The 24,427-nt window shown below is 52.0% G+C and overlaps 2 protein-coding genes and 1 pseudogene across 2 annotated transcripts in view; 1 reads left to right on the top strand and 2 right to left on the bottom strand.

The window, feature by feature from the left end:
- Positions 1–2,908, bottom strand: part of C2H6orf132 (chromosome 2 C6orf132 homolog) — a 32,230-nt gene extending 29,322 nt beyond the window's left edge. Inside the window, exon 1 of the mRNA XM_074332922.2 lies at positions 2,764–2,908. Within this exon, the coding sequence (XP_074189023.2) occupies positions 2,764–2,908 (145 nt within the window). The remainder of the gene's footprint in view (positions 1–2,763) is intronic.
- On the top strand, positions 2,907–22,712 carry CIMIP3 (ciliary microtubule inner protein 3). The gene is made up of 2 exons (XM_088795723.1): positions 2,907–3,101; positions 22,014–22,712. The coding sequence occupies exons 1-2, from the start codon at positions 2,907–2,909 to the stop codon at positions 22,341–22,343; spliced, it is 525 nt and encodes a 174-aa protein (XP_088651849.1). The 3' UTR covers positions 22,344–22,712.
- Positions 4,452–4,876, bottom strand: LOC109450735 (small ribosomal subunit protein eS17 pseudogene; annotated as a pseudogene).
- Positions 22,713–24,427: the final 1,715 nt, after the last annotated feature.

Below are 24,427 nucleotides of genomic sequence, written 5' to 3'. Positions count from 1 at the left end.
CAGACGCAGGGGCCGATAGAAATCTAATCCCAACCCCTTTGAGACCTTAGGATAGTCTCTTTTTCCTCAGTTTCCTCTGGTCTACAGCAGTGTTAGGAAGAGGAAACGAAGAAGGCAAGGGCAGGGAATACTCAGGGTTGGCAATGACCTGATAATAATAAAGGGCCAGCTAGTAAATGTTTTCAGCTTTGGGGGCCGTGCAGTCTCTGTTGCAGCTACTTATTTCTGCCATTGCAGCATGAAAGCAGCCAAAAGCAATATGTAAATTATTGGCATTGCTGGCTGTGTTCTAATAAAACTTTATTTACAAAAACAGGCCATGGGCCAGATTTGAGCCAGGGCCCAAATCTGCCAATCCTTACTTTAGGGCATTTCTTTTTAATGTCCTTCAAAGCACTGCCATATACAAACCTCAAACAGTTCTGCAGGCAGACTGGACACCACCTCTATTTAACAGAATTAAAAATTGAGACCCAGAGAGTGGCTAGTCCCCACATTATTGACAGAGGGAGGGCCCCAGGGCAGGTCTAGCATCTCCATCACATCACAGAATCCCCAGCACTGGACCCTCTCATCCCCAACTCCAAGTACGTGTCCTGTTCAGCAGGGAGGAGGACCTCTGCCACACCCACCGGCACGGGAGGTGGAGGAACACCCCAGAAACGCTGCCATCCTGCCGGGCACACGTTGTTTTCCACCCCTCCATGTGCAGAGTGCAACCACGCTGAGTCAGCTGGGGGCCCAGCCCTGCCCTGGGGAATGGGAGGACCTGCCCCCTGGGATCCAGCCCTGCCCAGGCTGGTGAAGGCAGCAGCTGGTTGGCGATGACAGGGCACCATGCCCCCATTTCTCTCAGAGGCAGTAATCCCTACCAGCAGCGTGCTCAGTGCAGGCAGAAATGCAGTTGTGTCTAAGGCATTTCTAAGGTCTCCTCTTGAGGAAAGGTAGGGGGAGGTCTCAGGCAGATGCCCCTCAAGTCAAATTCACCCTTGAATTACCTTCTACTAAGTCAATTCAGCAAGCTGGCCAAGAGTGTGGTCTCTGGAGTCCAACTGCCTGAGTTCAAATATTGGCTCTGCCTCATGAGGAAATTTTACAGTGAGGGAAATGTGGTGATGGTTGCACAACTCTGTACGTCTACTAAAAATCATTGAATTGTACACGTAAGAAAATCCAGCCTCAGCCGTTTAAAGCTGTGTGATCTTGGGCATGTTACTTAACCTCCCTGTGCCTCAGTCTCCTCATCTGTCATCAGGAATCATAAACTAGATGAGGATTCACCGAGTCAACAACATGAGGACTTTAGAATGGTACCTTGCACCTCAGAATGGATCAATACATGTTTGCTACACAGGCAAGGAGAGGTGTTTGGGCATCGCAGAGTTATACTTGGCTGCACACATGTATTTGTGAGTTCCTAAACTGTGCCCCCAAATTGCCCTGCCCTCCCACCAGCCTTTGCTCCTGCTGTTTGCTCTGCAAAACGCTCGATGCGCTTCCTTCTCACCTTAAAGGCTAACTGCAATCAGAGCCTATCTGTCCTCTCTCCTCCTTCTGTACTTAATCTAAATTTTATAGCAAAGGCTTAGAAAGGGCTACATGTCCCATAGTTAATTCTGGTTTGGGATCCGTGAGCCAGGGACAGGTGACATCTTGTTTACCCTGCTCCTGTCCCAGTGCTTTGTGCCCTCCACCCCCCACCCCCGTGACAATCTGGCCGCTGAACTGAATCCAACAGCAGGGACTGAGGCTACAACATCTTCTGTGAGTCCCAGCACAGTGACCATAAATGTCAGCGAAAGTAATGGAGTGACAATGAAGGCAGGTGAGCTAAAGCAGTGATGGGTGACCCTCTTGGGGCCAGAGCTTCATAACAAGCAAGAAGTAAATTCCTGTTTCTACTCCCCTGGAGGCATGGTATTTTCAGATGCCTGCAGAGATACACCACCCTGACTCAGGAGCCAGGCTGACAAGGGCCTTCTGTGGCCTCCACTGTCCATCCCAGGCTTCTGGGTCTGGGCCCAGAGATAACTCAGGCCGCAGGCTGACCTTGCAAGAGCCTGACCCCACTAAGTGAGTAGGTGTCTTGCACAGGCTGGTATCCTGCTGACCCTGGCTCTTAGTGATTTTTCCTGGGCCTCCCCTGTGCAGAGCTGAGTGTGTGGGCATCTAGATAGCAGCCCCCTCTCTTTGCCTGTGACCCTGGGCCAGGAGAGTGGGGGGATGTACTGGGGGGAGGGGGGACAGAGGAAGCAGAAAAGGTGCGGGTTGAAGGGACCATCCCTAGCCCTCCTTGGGGTGGGGCGGGGGGCACTTCTGACCCAACACGACGGTACTGCTGGGAAAGGAGGGCCCACTGCAAACCCCAGGAAGCCTTTCTGGCAACACAAACGTTACTTCCAGCGAGGACGGAAAGCAAACTCCTTGGACGAGGGACTGGGATCAGATCCGGGGGTGGGGGTGGGGGGCACAGATGTCTCCACCCTCGCTGTGCGGAGGGTCCCCTCCATCCGCGCACCTTTCCCCCCACCCCATCCCCCCATACCATGGCCCTTTCCCAGAGACACGCGCTGCGGCGCCGCCTCGAGTTTCCGGCAGCTCCTTCCCGGCCAGTTCACAGGTTCCAACGTGTCCTTGCCCCTCCGCCCCTAGCCGCGCGGAACGCCCGGAGCCCGGGACGGGGCAGCGCCGCCGGCCGCCTCCCAGGGGTGGGGGCCGCCACCCAGCGGCCCAGCGCCGACCCTCTCCCCCGGGTGCACTTACCGAGGTCCCTGGTACCCTCCTCCCGGGCCTCTTGGGTGAAAATCCAGGGGGGATTGGTGGCGTAGAGGGAGGTGGCGTTGGAGTTGGCATTCTTCTTGCCGAAGAATTTGCTGAAGGTACCCTGCACCGTCTGGTTCTTTTTCATGCTGCCGCAGGCCTCGCGGACACCGGGGAAGGACCGTCCCTCGGTCGTCCTGCCCTGCCCCGGAGTGAACCCCGCACTGTCTCCCCAGGGCACTCTACCAGGCCATGCCCAGAGCCGTCCTCCCCGCCCGTGCACCGGGCGACAGGTGCTGCGGGCGCCGCCGCTCGCCTGGAAATGCGAGCTACCTGGGCAGGTAAGAGGCTGCGGCTGAGAGCGGCCCCGCCCCGCGGTCGCCCAACTCCCCCGGCCGCATTCCTGCCCGCCTCCTTCTACAACAGGCCATTGTTGGCATGGCCCAGTGGGCTGGGGACCTCGCCCGGCCCACGCCCCTCCTGGAAGACGAGCCCCCCCCCCCCCGCCATAAGGTCCCCACCTGGCCCTCCTCTTCCACCCCTCTTCTCCCCGGGGGATGGGAGGAGGCGAGCAAGTCCCCTGCTTCTAAGGAGGGTCACGACCAGGTCAATATGGGAACTTTGGAAAGGACTCTTTGCCCATCAGTGGGGAACTGGCTGGCTAAAGGGAGCATGCGGAAGGGTTCTACAGGCCTTCAAAACTGTGGGCCACTAGCCTTCAATACATATAAGGAAAGGCCCCTAAGAAAAAAAGGTGAGGGGGGAAGCAATAAACGGGCATCCCAATCTGATGACGAAGGCGGAAAATAATCCTCATTGGCAGAGCTCCAAAGAGAATGTAGGATGACTAAAATCTTGGCACTTTTGCACATCAATTTTTTTTTCTGTGAAGTTAAGGGAATATAATTTTTAAAACTCAAGGTGGGTCGAACTCACTTAGGGTTGAGTTCACTCTCCAGAGAGATGAGCTGTGGACATTGAAGGTGCATGGGGTACCATCCTAGCTAAGGCAGGGCCTGGCTGTCCACTGAGGAAGGTCCCATCAGATGAGGACCTGGGGGATGGTGTGAAAGATGCTGAGTGGGGGAGAGTCAGACCAAGGGGTTAGATGTTTATGCTTTCTGGGCAGCAGGAGGGAAGGCGGGGTGGGGGTGATCAAGTCACAGACACTAGTTGGTGTGTTTCTCCGAGCTCCCTGGGACAGCACCCACTACCGCATGTCCCCTGCTCTTTCTCCAACAGTTGAAATTGTATTGTTCTTTGTAGCAAAGACATTTCCTCAACTTTTCATTTTGAAAAATCATTTGAAAGACCAGTAAAATGACCACCTGTATTCCTTTCTCCTGGATTTACAAATTGTTAACTTGGTGCCACATTTTCATGTCCTCTCTCTCTTCCTACGTGTCTCTCATTATCTCTCTGTCTCTCTCTCTCTCTCCACAGACACACACACACACTTTTTTGTTGTTGTTTTCATTCTGCTGAAGATTGAAAATTGTAGGTATCATGGCACATCTCCCCACCCCCACCAATACTTTGCCTAAGAGTAAGGACATTCTCCTAAATGACCACAATAATTATCACACTCAAATTCACATCGATACACTATTATTAATATCATCTCCCAAAACGTCATTTTAGTGTTTTATTTTTGTTTTTTTGGTTGTCCATGGTTTATTGAAACTATGACAGCACAGAAGGAAGCTTCAAACGGCTCCACGAGGTGTTTTTTAGAAATTCATCCCAACTGTAGGCTGAGTGACCTGCAGGGTGGACAGACGGCCCAAGTCCAAGAGCTTCAGCATTTCCTTAGTGTCTGGATCAACTTCAATGATCTCCTGATCCAGGGCTGAGACCTCAGGAACATAATTATCTCTCCTTTCTCTCTCCTCTTCCTGCAGCTTGATGGAGATACCTCTTACTGGGCCTCTCTGAATCTGCTTCATCAGATGTGTGACATAGTCGGCTATTTTGTTGCGGAGCTTCTTGCTTTGAATAATGGCGATCTCCTCGCACACGCGTTGTTGGTGTGGAAGGCATTGCCCAGGCGCGTGTAGTACTTCTCGATGATGACCCGGGCCGCCTTCTTCATGGTCTTAGTGCAAACACGGCCCATCTTGGTGGGTCCCTGGTGAAAGAGGAGACACTGTTTTTGTTTTTTAACAGGACTTTATTGGGGAACAGTGTGTACTTCTAGGACTTTTTTTTCTTTTTCAAGTCAAGTTGTTGTCCTTTCAATCTTAGTTGTGGAGGGTGCCATTCAGCTTCAAGTTGTCGTCCTTTCAGTCTTAGTTGTGGAGGGTGCCGCTCAGCTCCAGGTCCAGTTGCCGTTGCTAGTTGCAGGGGGCACTGCCCACCATCCCTTGCAGGACTCAAGGAATTGAACTGGCAGCCTTGTGGTTGAGAGCCCACTGGCCCATGTGGGAATCGAACTGGCAGCCTTAGGAGTTAGGGGCATGGAGCTCTAACCGCCTGAGCCACCAGGCCAGCCCTAGTGTGTTTTTTTTTTAAATCCACAGTCTAATTGAGATTCACACATAGCATGTGCTTGTTATGTTCCTTTAATCTCTTAATTTAACACAGTCCCATGCCTTTGTTTATTTTTCATGACAGTGACATTTTTGAGAAGTCCTGTTTACTTGCTGAGCCTCAGTGGACGGGATGAGTCGGACCTTCAGGAACTGTGGCTGTGAGGTGTTCCCCAAATGTTTTTGGTTGGAGACACACCTGTGGTCAACCCTGTCCCACCCCACCCACTACCATGGCACTCGACCTAGTTCCTGTTCATTCAAGGAGTAGCTATGGAGGCTCTCCCAATTGCCTAGTGCTGTGCCAAGGGTTTAGGGTACGTGGGGATATAAAATAATTAGAGAAGTGTTATTTCTACCATAATGGACCTTGGGGTCTCGTCAGGGAGAGAAGGTTTACGTGATTCAAGGTGGCAAGCCACGATGACTAAGTACAGAGCAGTGACTGCTGTCACCAATACACACAGCAGGAATTCAGAGGAGGGGAGGTCTGTATGGGCTGGAGAAATCCAGGAAGGCTTCTTGGAAGAACTGAGACTTGAGCTGGCCCATGAAGGATGGCAAGAATGTTAACAGAGAAGGGAAGGAGCTCAGTCTACAGCACGCACACATACCCATGCCATCCATCCTTCCACCCTCCCATCTCGATATCCTGGGTCCTCCCACTGTCCACATGGGAAGGGCACAAAGGGACCCCAGAAGCCCCATCACAGCCTGGATATCAGCATAACCCACCCAAGTGCTCTAGACAATCAGGCACAAGATAAGAGCTTCTTCCTCAGAGACCGCTGAGGTCTGAGGTTCCTCCCACCGCGGGTAGCTGCTGGGCTCTTACACCCAGAACCAGCCCCAGCAGAGCCACCGCTGAGTGACTCCATTTATATGCAACTTCCGCTAAATAACTAATATCCTTGAGAATTGCTGTGTGCCCAGCTCTGGGCTGTGAAAGGTGCAGAGAAAACAAAGGCCTGGTTCCTGAGTTCAAGTTGCTTTAGTCATTCGGAGAGACACATGGAGACGTACAGAGTAGGGAGGTAAGTGCTGAGGACGTGGCTAACAGTGGGACAGAGATTCAGAGGAGCAATCACGTGGCTCTGTGGGTCGATATGTCAGGGGGTCAGGGGGTCAGGGAGTCAGAGGATTGGGGAGGGCATGCTGAGGCAGGCACGAAGGCCTCTGCAGGAGCTCAGCATGCTGGAGCTGGGAATTGGGGGATGGGAGGGAGGTCACAGCAAGTTTGGCCAGGGTGTGGAAGGCCTAAAGGCCAGCTGGGAAGATCAGAAACAACCCACAGTGTCTACCTGGCGATGACTGATTAAATAAATTATGGCACTTCCACACAATGGAATAATAATGCCACTCTAAAAATGCATGAGTCAGCCGACTATGTCCAGTTATCTCCAAGATAAACTGATAAGCTGTTGACAAAACGGTGTGTGTAGTCTCCTACCATTTGGGGCAGGGTAAGTGTGATCTTATTTGCTTGTATTGGCACACAGAAACATTGGAAAGGTCCGTAAGAAACGAATACAAATGTTTACTGCGGGTGGAGGTCAGGGGACTGGGCAAATGGAGGGATAGGAGAGGAAGGGACTATTTTCACTAAATGCCTTTCTATAGTTTAAAATGTTCAAACCATGCAAATGTATTTCCTACTTAAAAATTAAAGTAACTAGGCAGAAGAGTTTAGCCCAGAAATGTGGTCCTTGAACCAGCAGTATCTGCATCAGATGGGATATTACTAGAATTGTAGACTCTCTGGCCCCATCCCAGGCATTGGGCAATTTCTTTGGGCCTCAGTTTGTTCATCTCTAAAACAGACTATTAATTTAAAGTCATTACGAGTTTCAGTGAGCTGATAGATTAAGGTACCCAGCTGACAAGCTTTGTTTTAGCAAGATCCCAGGTGATTCAGGAGCACGTTAAAGTTTGGGAAGTTCTGGCCTACGTAGAGTCGGCGGGCAAGAGTAACAGCTAACATCTGGGTGAACGATGGATGGGAAGGAGAAAGGGTAAGGTGAGGGGCTTAATTGGTTGTTTAACTGGGTAATCAAGTGGTTAATTGACAAGCAGGAGGGGATGGGGGCTAGGGCTTGTGTGCTGGTGGCAGAAACAGAAAGAGCAGAGTTATTAGCGTGTGGGACAGTTCGTGGGAAGAAAGTAAGTGTTTGGTAAACAGCTTGCCTATAGGAGAAATGAAAAAACAAAAACAACTTTGAGCCACTTTCCTCATCCGTCCCGGGACTGGTAACAGCACGTCTTCTACGATTGTTCTGAAGATTCAATAAGATAATGAACGTGAAGTGCCCGGGACAGGGTCTGGCACACAGGGGTACTCCTGAAGTATTTGTTCATTTCTCTCCCCGTCTTGTCCCCTGGGTTTTGGGTTAGGTTTGGCTGGGGATGGAGGCAAAGGGGGAAACCGGTGTGATGATGAACTCCTAAAGGGCTTGAGGCTGCTGAGTCTGGATGTCAGGGCGCTCGCTCCCTGCCCTGACACCACCCATTTCACCCCAATTTCATTCTCATGGTGGTGAGGTCTCGGCAGAGTCTCTGGAAGGCCTGGGTTCAGTGGTGAGCAGCACGCCCCCTGCCCCCCCCCCCCCAGAACCCCCACACGCCCCTCCAGTTTCAGTTTCAACCTGTCAGCCCGGCAGCTTTTGAAACCAAGTTCCCTGGGGCAGGGTTGGGGCCTCATTTTCTGTCCAGCTCAGCACCCTGTACTATTGCTACTGGGTCCCCACTCCATCTAACAACAACACCTCATACCCGCTCTCCCAGTAAAAGAAACAGCCAAATAATAGGTTCCCCTCAAAACAGCCAAAATCCCAATCCTGTAATTAAATCTCTGCTCGGCACTTACTTTGTAACCTCCAAGAGCCGACTTTACTTGCCAGGTCTGGAATGCCAAGTGGGATTGGGGCCCGGAAGTAGCAGTCTCCCAGAGACTCAGTCAGGCCTTTGTCAAGTTTGTGGTCTTTCCTCCAACAAAGCCAAGTGCTCCTGGCTGGGAGAGTGCACGATGAGTGGGAGCAGGGCAGGCTGAGAAATCCTGAGCGTGACCTTCCATCATCACCCCAGGTTTCTACAGCTCGTCTCCAGGAGCAAAAGTCAGATCTCTGGTCGTGCCAACTCAAATAATACTGAGGTCACCGTGTCCAGCCTCTCGTTCCAGGCCAGAGACAGCTGATGCCAGCCTAGCTCCTGAGACTGTTTCGTTTGGCCTGGAGGGGAGGGTGGGCTCCAGTGCCCCTACGAGCTGGGCAAGTACCAGGAGTGGTGGTCAGGCTAAGAGGAAGTCTGGCTCGTGTGGACTCCTGCATCCTGAGAGGGGGCTCGCAGAAGTCATTAAGGGTGCCTGAGAGTGTGGGGACCCAAGGTCCAGCCCTGAGCGGGGAGTGGTGTGTTCGGGGGTGCAGGGGAGAGACCAGTGTCCCTTCATAATCATGGACTCTATTGATGAGACTGTGACATGGTGGGAAAGATCCTTGCGGAGGAATACGTTTGAATCCTGACTCTGTTGCTTAGCAAGGGTGTAATCTTGACTGAGTTACCTACCACCTTTCTGAGCCTCAGTTTGTTCACCTGTAAAATGGGCTATTAATGTAAGGTTGTTAGGCGATTCAACGAGATAGTGGGGTAAGGTACCCAGGAGAGTCTGACTCATGGGAGGTAGTCAGCACCTGTGTATTCCCATCGCCCTTCCTGCCCTGACTGGACATGGAGATGCTAAACAGAGAACACACAGACAGAACAGAGGCCATGAGAGGTTGCAAGAGAGCAATGCCAATTCAACAAAAATCCTCAAGAAGGAAAATTCAACCTGGGCCCACGAGACAGCGTGGGACAGGTATCTACACAGTTACCTCCAAGTGCAGGCAAAAGCATCCTGTCGGAAAACACATTCCACGATCGGACATTGTGTGTGCATGTGTGTGTGTGTGCGTGTGTGTGTGTGTGTTAGAAAAAGGATCGTTCAGTACGAAAAGCAAAACACAAAATTCTATGTAGATCTCAAATATAAGGTATATTTGTGAATGGCCAAGTATTGGAAGGGAACAGAACCATGGAGAAGGTTCAGTTGGAATGCCAGAACTCCATGTGGGGTTCTTTATTTTTTAGTAATCTGCTCTGCTTTGTTGGGAGAACATTTGTTTTAACTTAAAACTCAACAAAGAATAAAGAACATAGTTTCACATAAAGTGCATTTTCTTTTGTTAAAGAGCACCAGAGGGGCAGACCTGGGGATGTGGATTCTACTGCTACTTCTGCCACTTACCTCCTGTGAGACCGCAAGAGGCTTCCCGAGCCTCAGTCTCTCCACCTGTAAAGTGGGATGGCGGAATCCAACACTCAGGTGTGGTTTCACATGTGGATAAAAAGCGTTGGCTGGCAGAGCAGAGGCAGAACAGCAAATGAGGCTGTCTGGCTCCCCTGTGTGAGGAGGGCTGAGGAAAGAGGTGAGAAATGGGGTGCCATAAGCATTTCCTGGGCACAGCTATCTCCTCTGCACCAGGCCCGGTGCTTTAGGAATTGGCTCCACCCCACACACTTCTCTTGTGTTCTGGAAACCAACCCTTGAACTGGGACTTCGAGCCCTGGGAGCATTTCTGTGTGACCCTTCCTGGGTCTGGCTTATTTCTCTCCCTCTCTCCCTGAGACCTGGGAGGAAAAGCAGCCATATTTGCCATTCACTGAGTATCTATCTCTTCTGTGTCAGGCATGGGGCTGAGTGGATTAGACACATTAACCCACTCCTGTCAAGTCAGCCCTGCAAGGGAGGGGGCAATACACCCATTTTATGAATAGAAAAGAAGACTCCAAATGATGTTTACTCATGCTCCACAGCCAATCGAGTCTGCTCTTAGGAATATGCCTTCACCCAGGTCCCTAGCGGGGCATAAATGTGATGTTATTGCAGTGCTGTTTGCAGGGATGGGAAGTTGGAGACACCTAGGGGTCCATCCCTGGGAGAGCAGAGACCTAAAATATGGTGGATGCACTCTGTGGACTACACAGTAATTGGAAGCAAGGAACTAGATGGTCCTTAAAAACAGTAGGGAACAATCAAAGTAAACAGAATGAGATCTAAAACACACAATGCCACTTATCTAAATAAAAATGACCTGCACACACAACTATATATATATATATATATATATATATATATATATATATATATATATATATATATATTGTGCAAGAATACATATGAACAAGAAAATACTCATTAAGCACATTAGAATGGTTGCCTCCGGCTGGGGTGGGTGGGGAATGTGGTTGGAGACTGGAGATAAAGGGGAAAATTAATATAATGAGAGAGGAGGCCCTCATGGACCAGGGACGATAGTGCACCATGAAGCAAGGTGTATAAATAACTCAGCCTCCTGTACCTGAGGTCCAACAAAGGAAAAATAAGTAAGGGTTAGAGAGGTTAAGTAATTGGTCCAAATCACACAGCAGGTAAGGAGGGGTGGAGAAAATGTCCAAGGAACCAGGCCTACTTAAAGCAAGGCAGTAGCAGGACACTTAAAACTATTTGCCTGGACCTCAACAGCAGAAAGGGCAGGAGGGGTGGAGACGGTGGGCGTGGCCATGGAGCCTCTTGTGAGCCACGCCCGCCCTGAGTCTCACGGGCTCCTCTCATCCTTCCCGAACACCCACTGAGCACTGTGGGTACAGATCACCGTCCTTACCTTCCAGGAACTTTGACGAAGAATAAAATGAGGTAATGCCCGGAGTGTGGCAGACAAGTCAGACAAAGGGGGGATTCCAGGAGGCAGGTCTGAATGAGTGTCTTTCGAAGTTTAGAAATAATAACAACATAACGCTTAGCAACCACCATGCAGCAAGCACTGCTCGGCACTCGTGTTGTCCTCACAACAAGCATTCCAGGTAAATTCTCTCATCAGTCTCACTTCGCAGATTAGGAATTGAGGCACAGAGAGGTTAATGATTTGTGAACGTCACACAGAGAAGGAGAGCTGGGATTGGGACCCAGGCAGTGTGGGTCCAGAGGCCCACTTCTTAACCCTTCTGAGATTTATAGATGAAATAAGACAGAAATGGCTTGACTAGCCAGGCCTTCCTAAAGGAGGTCTTCCTAGCCACTGCCTCATCTTGAGGTCCCAACAGTGAGGGTGACACAGCCTGGGATGGGGACACTTCTGGCAGGGCCTAGTCCTATGGTCAGCTAGGAGGGTCCCCGTCTGAAGTCCTCAGGATGTGATTCAATTTCCCCTCCTTCAAATGTCCAAAATGGAAGGACTCAACATCCTCGTAGGGAAACTGAAGCCCAGAGGGGGATGGGACTTATTTCAGGTCACCCGAGACTCCTGGCAACCAGCCCCACCTCGAGCCCTCTTTGGCTGAGACAAAGTGTAGTGTGTGCTAAGTTGTGGCACCCTACTCCCCCAAACCCCCACCAGCCTCCTGGGTTCCCTCCTGACAGCTCCTTCAGGCCCTGGGCTGGGACCCAAACTCCTTTCCCCAGAGGCAGAGACGCTGGCCACCCCCCTCAGAATGCCATGTTCCCATCTTCCTTCCATCTCCCAAGCAAGGGATCATCTCCCCAGAGCCTGGAAGATCCCCCATCAGAGGCTCTGGCAGGGCCAGCCCTGATTGCTGCTCCTCCTCCTCTCTCCTCCCTGCCAGCCTCCCTCCTGGTCCCTCCCAGCCTCCTCAGAAATTAGGGGACGTTACCATCAGGGTGTGAGATCTGAGCACAGTGCACAAGTCATTAACACCCCAACTCCCAATCTGCCGATGGGCCCCAAAGTCCAGCCCATCAGCAGCAGTCAGGGCTGACACAGTGCCAGGAACAAAACAAGTCCTGGGCCCAACCCAAGCGAGCATGGCAGAGGGCAGGAAGTCAGCATTTTGCTCTATTTCTCTCCCCTGGTTCTCCCCGCCTCCTCCTACACTGACCCTAGGAAGAAGCCCAGGTCTCTCCTACATGTGGGGTTTCTGACACATTCCTGGGAGGTGCCCACCAAGTCTGGTGTTGGGGAGATGGGACACTAAGTTGGAGTGGTCTGGTTTTTGAAGATGGGGACAGGACAGCCCAGTCAGCGCCCACCCCCCATCAACCCAATTACCCACCCACACATCATAATAGCTAATATTTATTGAGTGCCGGGCACTGTCCTAAGTGCTTTGCCCAACCCTATTAGGTAGGGACCTTTAGTTCACTCATTTTACATGGACAAACAGAAGTACAAAGAAGTCAATTACTTGCCCAAGGTCATGCAACCAGTAAAATAGATCCCGGGATTCAAACTCAAGGAATCTGATTCCTGGGTCTGCAATCCCATCCTCTATAGCAGAATCATCCATTTACTGATTATTTATCCATCCACTCACCCATGGCCACCCCACCCAGCCACCTGTCTACCCACCTACCCATCCATCCTTTCATCTCCTAACCCCCTGTTTGAAGTGGTCCAGGAGAGGGAACAGCATATGCAAAAGCTCAGAGGTGAGAGAGCAGGACAAGTTTAAGTAATTAGTTACTGCATAGAGTGAGGGAAAAGATAGTAAGAGATGAGGCTAAAAAAGTGAGCAGGGCTCAAATCGGGAAGGATCACCCATCTACCATCTGTCCATCTACCCACACTCATCTACCTGCCCATCCACTCTCCCACTCATCCATCCATCCATCCATCCACCCACCCACCCACCCACCCACCCACCCACCCATCCATCCATCCATCCACCCACCCACCCATCCATCCATCCATCCATCCATCCATCCATCCATCCATCCATCCATCCATCATCTCCATAATTTTGAGGGCAGATAGAGAAAGAGAATGGTGAGTTGGCTGGATACATTTCCTCTCTGTAGTGGTTTCTAATGACATGTTGGGGGCCTGGGGGACATGAAGACTTCTGGAGGTACCTAGATAACTAGGATGATTTCCTCCTTTCTCCACTTATCCCACTACCCACAATTCAGGGATCCTGGGTGTGGGGGCAGAGCCCCAAAAAGCAGTTTCCAGGCTCTCGGCCTCACATAGAAAGGTGTTGGCTCAGGTAGTAAATGGCCAACTGTGATTGCATGGCCATCAGCTGTGGCTAGTTGGCCGTCAGCTGTAACCAGTGAGCCATTGGCCACAATATAACTGCTGTGGCTACGCCAGAGAGAGAGAGAGAGAGAGAGAAGAAAGATGGCGGTTTGAAGGAGGAGAGAAGGAAAATGGGGCCTAGCAAGAAGATGGCGGCTGGGCTGGTGTGGATGGCGGTTTGCGGACAGTGTGGATCCAGCCTCCAGTGAGAGTATAGTGCCGCCAGCGAGAATATAGTGGTGTGACTCCCCCATCTATGGCTCCTTGTGTGTTCCTTTTTGGCCTCACCATATCCTGCGTTATGAGGGGAGCGGGAGCAGAGACCCTGCAGGCCGTCCCGCACGACAAATGGCGCAGCGAGCAGGGTCCCCCGCACAACACATGGCGTAGTCGGCAGGATATGGTGCCAGCCAAAGCTCTCCAAAGGACGGTGGAGCAGTTTGTGTGTATGAACACCCAGTCTCAGGAAGACCAGGAGGAGCAGCTGCCGGAGAGCTGGACCCCCGTGGAGGGGTGGGAGGACGTGGACGGTTCTCCCACCGGCACAGGAAAAGCCATGCAGCTGCCAGAGAGATGGAGCCCCGTGGAGAGGTGGAAAGATGTGGACGGTTCCCCAACCAGCACAGGCCGGAGAAAGCAAAGGTCGTTGCAGCCCTGTGGGCCAGGGAAGTTCCTGCTCAGGCAGCCCGGATGCAGGACTTGTAGTCCCAGGAGGTAACGCTTGCTGAGTCCTCCGTGGGAGATGAGGGTGAGGTCAAGGTCATCCCTCACCCCCAGGACAGCCCTGGTGAATGACTATGGACTATGGGGAATTGCCTTCCATTCCTAATTTAATGGACCGCTTGACTGTTTGTTTGGGAACTGTTGTTAGTGGAACTGGGGGATATTTGCTTTTGTCTCTTGACTGGCCGCCATTGAGAATATGTAAGCACCTTGATTGTGAGTCGCTGTTGTTCCAGCAGGGTACCCTGAGAGGCACAGAGAGAGTGGCAGTGCGCTGAGAGGTCTGGCTGAGCCCTGAAGATACCCTGGCTGTGCCCAGGAAGTCGGGCTGTTCCCAGAGAGAGTGGCAGTGCCCTGAGAGCCCTGGCTGAGTCCAGGAAGTCTGGCTGAGCCCTGAAGGTACCCTGGCTGTGCCCAGGAAGTCGGGCTGTTCCCAGAGAAAGTGGCAGTGCCCTGAGAGCCCTGGCTGTGTCCAGGAAGTGTGGCTGTGCCCACAGAGAGTGGCAGTGCCCTGAAAGCCCTGGCTGTGTCCAGGAAGTGTGGCTGTGCCCACAGAGAGTGGCAGTGCCCTGAGAAATCCTAGCTGTGCCCGGGGAAACTAGTGGTACCCTAAGAAGTCCAGGAAGTCTGGCAGTGCCCAGGAGTACTGGTGGTGCCCTGAGAAACCCTGGCTGTGTCCGGGAAGACAGGTGGTACCCTAAGAAGTCCAGGAAGTCTGGCAGTGCCCAGGAGTACTGGTGGTGCCCTGAGAAACCCTGGCTGTGTCCGGGAAGACAGGTGGTACCCTAAGAAGTCCAGGAAGTCTGGCCGTGCCCAGAAGCACTGGTGGTGCCCTGAGAAACCCTGGCTGTGCCCAGAGAGCCTGGCTGTGTCCAGGATATTGCATTCACCCCCAGGCTCCTCGCACAAGTCCCCTCGCGGAAGACGCTTGTCGCGTAGATTGTGAGGCGAGAGCCTGTAGGGGTGGAGTGTGGGGGCAGAGCCCCAAAAAGCAGTTTCCAGGCTCTCGGCCTCACATAGAAAGGTGTTGGCTCAGATAGTAAATGGCCAACTGTGATTGCATGGCCATCAGCTGTGGCTAGTTGGCCGTCAGCTGTAACCAGTGAGCCATTGGCCACAATATAACTGCTGTGGCTACGCCAGAGAGAGAGAGAGAGAGAAGAAAGATGGCGGTTTGAAGGAGGAGAGAAGGAAAATGGGGCCTAGCAAGAAGATGGCGGCTGGGCTGGTGTGGATGGCGGTTTGCGGACAGTGTGGATCCAGCCTCCAGTGAGAGTATAGTGCCGCCAGCGAGAATATAGTGGTGTGACTCCCCCATCTATGGCTCCTTGTGTGTTCCTTTTTGGCCTCACCATATCCTGCGTTATGAGGGGAGCGGGAGCAGAGACCCTGCAGGCCGTCCCGCACGACAAATGGCGCAGCGAGCAGGGTCCCCCGCACAACACTGGGAGACTGTGGAAAGAGGGAATTGCAGAGGGGGTCAATGTTAAGGTTAAACAAAAGACCTTTCCAGGCCTTGAAACGTCAGCCCCTAGCCCTGCCTCTGTGTCTCCTGAGGGAGACAGGAGGAATTGTGCTGTCAAAGAGGCATCACAATGCCCCTGCCCACCCAAGTTCTCCCCAGCTTGGCACTCCCAGTAGCCTTCCAAGAGTTCCTGGGAGCCCCTGGAGCCTCTGACCACCAGAAGTTCTATCTTACCACCAAGGAAGGCCCTGGTCAAGGATGACCCAGGTGAGATGACATCACAGGGCTAGATCAGGGGACCCAAGGGCACCAGAAGTTTGATTGGCAGGAAGGCGTATAAAGGCCTCAGGCTGGCCCACCTATGTAGCTGAGAGCTGGGGTCCTCTTACCAAAGGCTTAGGTGCCAGTGCCACTGCCCGATTCTTGCCTACTGTAGAGGTGGGGGTGGGGGCCCGGAAGTGGGCCACCGTCCATCTCCTCTGGTTCTTCTGCCCCTTCAGTTCCCCAAGACACTTCCTAGACTGTTAGTTTGCATTACCCCATCGCATAGCTAAAGTTGATTGAGTACTTAAGAGGTCAAGGCACTTCCCATGACATAGCTCATTAAATCCTCAGGGTAACCCTAGGAGATAGATTCTCTTGTTACTCCCACTTCCAGGTGGGAAAACTGAGGTACAGTATTATAAATTACCTAAACGTTGGGTACCTCGTGGGTGGTAGAGCTGGAATGTGAACTCCAGGCCCTCATGCCACGCAGCCTCATGAGGAAGCTGAGGCCCCCATTTGGCCTCCCTGTCTCTGCCCTTCTGAGCCCCTCTGCCCCCACTGCAGGCAAACACGCTCTCAAAAAGATTCAGATAAGCACACTCAAAACCTAGATGCAACTGCTGGTCCGGGCTGATAATAATCACAATTTGCATTGTGCTTGCGCAGTTCCCACACTCGTTGCACCCCCACAACAAGCTGGTGAAGTAGAGTCTTATTATCCCCATTTTGCAGATGAAGCAACTGAAGCTCAAAGAGGTTCGTCTACTTGCCCAAGGTTGCCCAACCTGTAAGGGCAGAGTCAGGCCCTGAGCTCAGGCCTTCAACCTCCAAAGCCCAGGCACATCCCATAGGACCAGCTGCCCCAGGAGGCTTAACCAGCAACCTCACCCAATGTCATTTACATTTCAATAGGACAGGAGGCCTTCCACCAAAGAGTGAGGTGCTAATAAATGGTGGAATGTCAGGCATGGGCCAGACTAGTGGATGGGCCCCGGAGCCTGGAGTATCTGAGAGTCCAGAGTGTCTTCCCAGTAGACCTGTAGTAATGTCATATATGAGGTTTGCTTGCCCTACTTAGAAAGCTCCACTCTTGAGTCCCCCTCTTGCGCATTCTAAGCCCTGGTATAAGGGACAAAAACATAATGTGTATGTCTAAAAGGCGTTGGTGGTCTCTGCCTGTGGGGGTAGGGGGTATGAAGGGAGAGTCCTATTTGCATTCCTTCTTTGGGCTCTAGCTCAAACCCCAAGTGAAAATAGGGAGAGGCTGGCAGGACCCTCTACTTGCCCTTTAAGCTTCATTGCTCGCTGTGGAATGGGAGGCTTCAGTCAGGGCTATAGGAAGCAGGTGGGGGGGGGGGGAAGGGTCTGCCTCAAACCTCTAAACCGTTTCCTCAGCCTTGGCACTATTAACGTGGTGTGCTGATTTTTGCGGTGGAGCTGTCTGGGCACTGTGGCACGGATGGTTGGCCTTAACCCGTTAGATGCCAGTAGCACCCCCACCCCCAGTTGTGACCACCAAAAATGTCTCCAGGATTGCCAAATGGCCCCTGGGGGTAAAGTCACCCCCAGTTGTGAACCACTTTTTTCAAGTCTCTCTCTCTCTCTCTCTCTCTCTCTCTCTCTCTCTCTCTCTCTCTCTCTCTCTCTCTCTCACACACACACACACTGCACTTGACAGGGAAGACCTGGTTGGGGAGGAAATGGTTAAATGAAACCAGATGTTAACCTAGAAAGTATGCAGTCAGGCCCCACCCTCCCTCCAAAGCTGCCTGTGCTGGTCTCTGGGGAGGAGATGGAGTGTTCTCAGCCGCTGAAGTTAGTCACTGGGAGCCTGGCAAGGCCCGGAAGGGGCAGGGCAAGGCTGGGGCTCCCCCTCCATCTCCTCTTCCTCTTTCTTGCCCAATGTCTTCTCTTCCTCTCCTCTCTTCCTCCTCCCTCTCTCCTCCTCTTCTTCCTTCTGTCCCAGTTTCTGCCAGGGTCTTATCCCTGGATGTGCTTGGGGCCGTGGTCCCCCCACTAGGGTCCTGAGTATTGCAGAAGCAGCAGCTGGGACATAGCTGACTAGTAGACCCAGGGCAGGTAGACCTGAACCAGGGCCTGGGCTGGGACAGAGAAGGAGGGGAGTGTTCAAATTGATTCTGGTTCCTGCATTAACTAGTCACTTGTCATGGGACTTCTGCAAGGTTCTTACACAGCACTTCGCTAACTATATGAACTTAGACCAATGCTTAGCTCTCTCTGAGCCTCAGTTTCTGCATTTGAAAGCTGGGGAGTGACATGTCAAATGGCTCTTAGGAGCTTTTGCAGAGCTGAGTGGCGAGTGCCTGGTACATGATGGATGCTCAATTCTGTTATCAAAGAGTGTCTCCCTTTCCTCCGTGGGGTCTCTGGTAAGAACTCCCCGGCCCCCAACCATTCTGAAAGCACTCGCCTCTGTTACTCCTGAGCCCGAGGTCCAAGTGGCCAAGACTGAAGGGCGGGCTGGGGAGCAGGTGTGGGTGTGGGTTAGGGCCTCTGCAGTTTCATCTGCACCGTCACAAGCTGAGCCCTTCTGCGCTGTCAGGAGTACCAAAACCCCACGTCCTCAATATCATGCTTAACAGGAAGAAACCTGAGCCACATCTGTGACCCAGGAACGGAAGAGTCTACAGGGCCAGGCTTCACCATTAACGCTGAGGATACAGAGATTGTGATGGATTGTGTAAAGCGGCGATTCTCACTGCCCCCAGGTGGCTTTGGCAATGTTTACGGAAGCTTTTGTCTGTCGCACCTGAGAGGTGGGTAGAGTGAATAGAGCGGCCAGGGATGCTGCTGGCCAGCCTGCAATGCACAGGACAGCCTCCACCACAAAGAATCAATCATCCGACCCAAAGTCAGTGGTGCCGAGGGCGAGAAGCCAGGCTCTACAGAGCGTCATATTTGTGAGGTCTTTGTTACCTGCACACTCAGAGCCTGGCATACAAAAGGAATAGCTCTGAATGAATAAATGGACCAATGCCATGTCCTCAGCTCTGCTAAGAGATGATAACTCATAAAATAAGCCTCACTCTTCTCAGTGTGTCGTCCTATCCATGCAGGGTACAAGAACCCAAATCCAGCATTCAAAACCCGTGTTTCAGCCAAACTGGGCATTCTGGCTGCCGGAGCCTCCAGTGAGCCTGGGGTCTGTGGAGGGTGGTCTTGGCTGCCCAGCACACCTGGCAGGAGCTCAGCAAGTTGACGGAGCAAGGGCAGAAATGGAGTGGCAGGCCTTATCCCCACAGTGCAGTGGACACAGGAGATACATCATGGAATATCGGGTGTGGAACTTGGGGTCAACCAGGCCTGAGTTCAAACCTCAACCTGGCTCTTTACTGCCATGTGACCCTAAACATGTGACTAACCTCCATGCTTAAGTCGTCTCACCTATACAAGGTCTGACAATTCGCGAACTTGTTGCAACGACATTGCTCACCTTTTTTGATATCAGAGGGATTATTCATTATGAATTTGTACCAACTGGACAAACAGTTAACCAAGTTTACTATTTGGAAGTGCTGAAAAGGCTGCGTGAAAAAGTTAGATGACCTGAACTTTTCGCCAACAATTCATGGCTCTTGCATCACGACAATGCACCAGCTCACACGGCACTGTCTGTGAGAGAGTTTTTAGCCAGTAAACAAATAACTGTATTGGAACTCCCTCCCCACTCACCTGATCTGGCCCCCAGTGACTTCTTTCTTTACTCAAAGATAAAGGAAATATTGAAAGGAAGACATTTTGATGACATTCAGGACATCGAGGGTAATACAACGACAGCTCTGATGGCCATTCCAGAAAAAGAGTTCCAAAACTGCTTTGAAGAGTGGACTGGCGTTGGTGCATAGCTTCCCAAGGAGAGTACTTCGAAGGTGACCGTGGTGATATTCAGCAATGAGGGATGTAGCACCTTTTCTAGGATTAGTTTGCAAACTTAACTGTCTGACCTTGTAGCTGGGGTTAATAATAATACCTTCCCTAAAGGGTTAATGTGAGCATTAGAGGAGATAATCCATTTTATTTATTTGTTTATTTATTTATTTGAAAGCTTATAAGAGTTTATTTGAGCCAAACTGATGACAGTTGCCAGGAAACAAAATCTCAAGGGACTGAGAAAATGCTCCAAGATAATCCATTTTAAAGAGTTTGGTGCTGTGCTCGTAACCGGTGGCGAAGACAGATCGCTGATGACCACCATCACAGCTCCTTTCCGGTGCTCGCCCCTCTGCTTGTAGTCCTGCGTCCGGGGTTGAGCCTGGAAGACTCTGGAAGGCCGCTGACCACCTGTTCACACTTTCTCCAGCTTGTCTGTGTGCAGCACTGGTTAAGCCCCAGGGACACAGAGAGGAATAGGGTATGGCCCTGACTCCTGGGAGCTGTTTACAGGCTGTTGGGACCTTAGCTGGAGCCCAGAAAGATCATGACTTGCAAGTAGGATGAGGCGCCACATGAAAGGAAGCGCTCACTGTGCCCTGGCAGAGCTGAGACAGCACCTCCTTAAAATGTAGGCACTTGCCTTACCCTAGTCCCAGCTCAGCAAAAAGGATCACCAGCAACTGAGGACACAGTGGAGGATGAGAGGGGGCCGGGACTGCAGCATCAGAGGCCTTCCTGGAGGAGGTGTCAAATGAGCTGCTGGCTTGGAAAAATAGGAAGATTTTTTTTATTTTTTTTTAAGAATTTTGGAATGCAAAGCTGGGGCACTCCTGACTAGGAACCTGTAGGAGCAAAGACTGCCTTGAGGAAAGCCCTGAGCAAGTTCGAATTGTGCAAACAGCTTGTTCGTTAACTGCAAAGGAGCTTACATTATGACTTGCGTACCAGAGATTTCTTTTGTAAGACGGTGGGGGCTCAACTTCCAGTAACTGTAGCTAGGGATTCCTTCCCAGTTCCGGGGGCCTGCGAGGCTGGCAGAGAGGAAATGGGTTCTCCTGACAGTTGTAGCCTAGGGGAGCAGAAGAGAGTCAGCCTGACACGTGAACCTCTCATCCTTTGGGTTGTACTGTCACGGCTCTGAAAATCCCTCGTGAAATGGGCATCCAGTAGCTGGGAGATAGTGTGGGGATTCAGAGGAGGGTGCAACAAAGAAGCAAGTAAATGCCAGTACGATGTGATACACGGGGAACTCCTAGAGGGGCAGACCTCCATACCTGATCACCTCTTTTATGGAGAGCAGGCATTGTTGGGTAGGAGACACCCCGAACAATGAGAGAGATACGACAATAGAATGGACTGGCTGGTTGGAAGGGGCGCTACCCCTGACTGGAATTCAGTTCATTTGAACCAGTGTTCATTGTGTGCTCACTAAATGCCTTGGTCTGGAGTAAAAGAAGGAATAAGTTTGGAGGCTGTTCTCAAGGGTAAGGGTGAAAGGGCACTGCCTTTAAGGAGCGCGTGACTGAAAGGAAAAGACACAACTTTCCTGATGAACGGGAGGGAGGGCCCGCGAGGCTGGGGAAACAGCCTGAGCAAAGGTCTCTGGCTGGAGGCCTGATAAAACCAAGTGTGATCTGGTAAAAGAAAGTGGGAGATGGTGTGGTGGTTCCAAGGTCATAGGACCGTCAAGGAGGGTGGTGACAAAGAAGCAAATAAATGTCAGGTAAGGCTCGAACATAGGGTAGGGGGAGCCCCGTCCTTAAAGGTCTTGCCTTCCAGCCTGGGAGCCTTGGGCTTTCTTTTCTAGGTAGTAGGCAGCAAAAGATACTTTGAGGAGGGGAGTCACACAATCTAGCCATTAATACAGGAAGATGAATTCAGTGTGAGTATAAAGCACAGGCTGAAAAAGCAAGAGATCAGGAGAGGGAGGACAGATAGCTGGGTGGAGCAGCGGCAGAGGACAGGGAGAGCGGGCTAGAGGAGAGTGATGTGAAGGACGCTGATGGACAGATTAGATGTGGGAGGAAGGGATAGGGGTATTTGAGGGTGAGCCCAGGTTCCCAGCCTCTGAGCTGGCAGAGGCCTCTGAGAAGCAGGCCGAGGTCCAAATTAGCAGGCGGCAGGTCAGCAAACCTGGAGAGCCCTCCTGTATTTGGGCATCTGGCTCCACAGGCAGCAGAGCTGTGCTCCGGGTGGCTCTGTGGGCCTCTGACCAGAGTGGCCCCTTACTAGCCTCCCTGTCGCTGGCCCCAGCAGTAGACATCCCAGTGGCAGATGCCTCGTCTCTCCCTCTCTCTTTCTTCCTCCCAGGACTCACAGAAACCCTCAGTACCCAGCCATGGGCCGAAGACACCTTCAGGCAAAAAGGGGAAGGTTCCACACCCTCCTCTGTCTCGGTCGTGGAAGCTGGGCCACCAGCAGACTTTGGCAGCAGATTATGTGCCAGTGGTGGTGAACTCCGGGGACCCGAACCTGGACAAGCTCAGGTTCAATTTCTACACCTGCCAGTGCTTCAACTCCCTGAACCCCTTCTACACCTTGCAGAAGCCTACCTGTGGCTACCTGTACCGCCAGGACACTGATCACACCCGCAAGCGCTTAGATGTGCCTCCTGCCAACATGGTTTTGTGGCGCTCCTAGCCAGTGAGAAGCCCCCCGCCCATCCACGTGCACCCTCAGTCCCATGATTCCTGCTCCTGGAGGGGACTGTGCCTGGGCTAAGACAGCTGTGACATGCCCACTGTCAACAATGGTAGCAATGAAAGTCTGGCATTCCTTTTCCTGGCATCTTAATGAGTGGGTAAACTGAGGCTACAGGGGTGGTTTACAGAAAGGTTATGTCCAGAGATGCCTGAAGACTTAGAAGGACTTGATTCTGAGTCCCCTCACCCTGAGAGTAACCCCTACTCCCCCCCACCCCACTCCAGGGTTTGAGTCCCAAGCCCATGAGGGTCATACCCTCCCCATGGTCCAGTCTGGGCAACCCCTCTAAAGAGAAGAAAGAGATACATCAGCTGACCACGGCCCCCCAGCTGTCTCAGGAGGCCCTCTCGCCCCAGGTTGGAGCAGCCACTGGAGAGTAAGGTACCAAGTGAACCCAGTCTCAAGGAGCTTTCTCTTCAGCCCTAGTTTCACACAAAACCACCACTTTTGACTTGCAATTTGTTGGTAAGAGATGGATTTCCCATCTCAAATGTTTCCTCTGGTCCAGAAGATCTGCCTCTGGGGTTAGTTAGGCTCATGGACCTTGATTCATGGAGAAGAGGGATGAAGGCCAAGGGGGCTTGACCATAGCAGTGGCCTGAGGGAAGCCCTGGTCACTGCCACCCAAGGTAAATCTGTGGTGTGCTGGATGGAGCCTGCTCCGACCGGCCTGTGACAGCTGCCTGTGGGCCTCTCCTCCCAATTCCGCAATCGGCAATTTCATGTTGGTAGCTTGAAACCGGCCTTAGTGGAAATATTTACACCACCGAAATCAGCAAACACCTACACATTGGGGGTTTCTTTTTTCCAGAGAGCCAGTTGTTAAATATTTACCAGCTCACCACTGGGTGAATCCCGCTGGTTTCATTTCTAGGAGTCACATCTCATTCTAGGTAGAGCGGTATATTCAGTGGAGCATACTTTTAAAGCCCAATAAGTTGGGGCTGGTGGGATAAGAGGACAGGATGTCTGGGAACCCAGACACGCAGCCAACACAGTGGCCGGGCATCCCTGGATGCCTGTCTCTGAAAAGAAGATGGTAAAGATGCAAAGCCTTCCTGGAGGTTTTCCTACCAGCCTTGAATCCAGCTTTTTCTGTGTTTATTGTAGACTCTCTTTCAAGTTAGAGGCTGTCCGCAGGTATCTGATGGTCGTGGCTGGAAGCAGCCCATTTGGCAGCTGTACCAGGTCTCTCCTGCCTGGCTGTCGGTGTTTGTGGAGCCAGCATGGGAAGGAGCTAGAGGGGCGGGGAGCGTCTCCCTCTTCATGTGCAGACTTCCCCTTAACTCCCCAGTTTTCAGAGCAGCCCTTCTCTCTTCCTGACCTGTGCCCAGAGGCGAGGGCCCTTCTGGTTCAAATCTCCAGAATAATCTCCAGCCGGGGTCAGGAGGGGATAGATGCCTCGAGACACCTGCCCATCCTGCTGCCTTTGGAGAGCATCTGCGGAGGCAGGTTCTCCTTACACAAACTTCCCCGTTTTCTTACTTCTACCCCATGTCCCGCTCCCCCGCACTCAGGGCACCTCTTGTGTCCACCTCCTGAGTTCTGAGGCAGGAATAGATAGGCTTTGTGTCTGTACCAACCGCTCAGTCCTCCTTTTCCTTGAAAACATTTAGGCTTCAACTTTCTGCTCTCTAATCGAGCAGTTAGCACTTGTCCATCTGCCTCCTGTTTTCTATAATTTTATTAAGACCTCTCATCTGCTGTCTTCCTTCTCTTTGCCGCCGTGGATGTGTAGCTTCGAAAAATGCATTTGTTGCCATTATAGTGGGATTTGGAAGAGGAGCAGAGAGAAATACAAGTTTCCCATCTATGTAGAACCCAACGTCTTCATCTTCCATCCAATCAATCATCCAATGGACACTTGCTGAACACCTAGTACCGACTGAGTCCTTGGGCTGCAAAGATGAACAAGAACCATCTCTGCTGGCCCAGACCTGACAGCCTTGGGGGAGGGGGGGGGGCGAGGCCAGCATCTTCACTCCCCCAGCTGATGCCTCTTCCTGTCCCCTGGAGAATGG

Source organism: Rhinolophus sinicus, chromosome 2 (assembly GCF_057876585.1).
Source record: "Rhinolophus sinicus isolate RSI-liver-muscle chromosome 2, RSI-T2T, whole genome shotgun sequence".
Lineage (NCBI taxonomy): Eukaryota > Metazoa > Chordata > Mammalia > Chiroptera > Rhinolophidae > Rhinolophus > Rhinolophus sinicus.
This window is presented reverse-complemented; position numbering and strand designations above follow the sequence as displayed.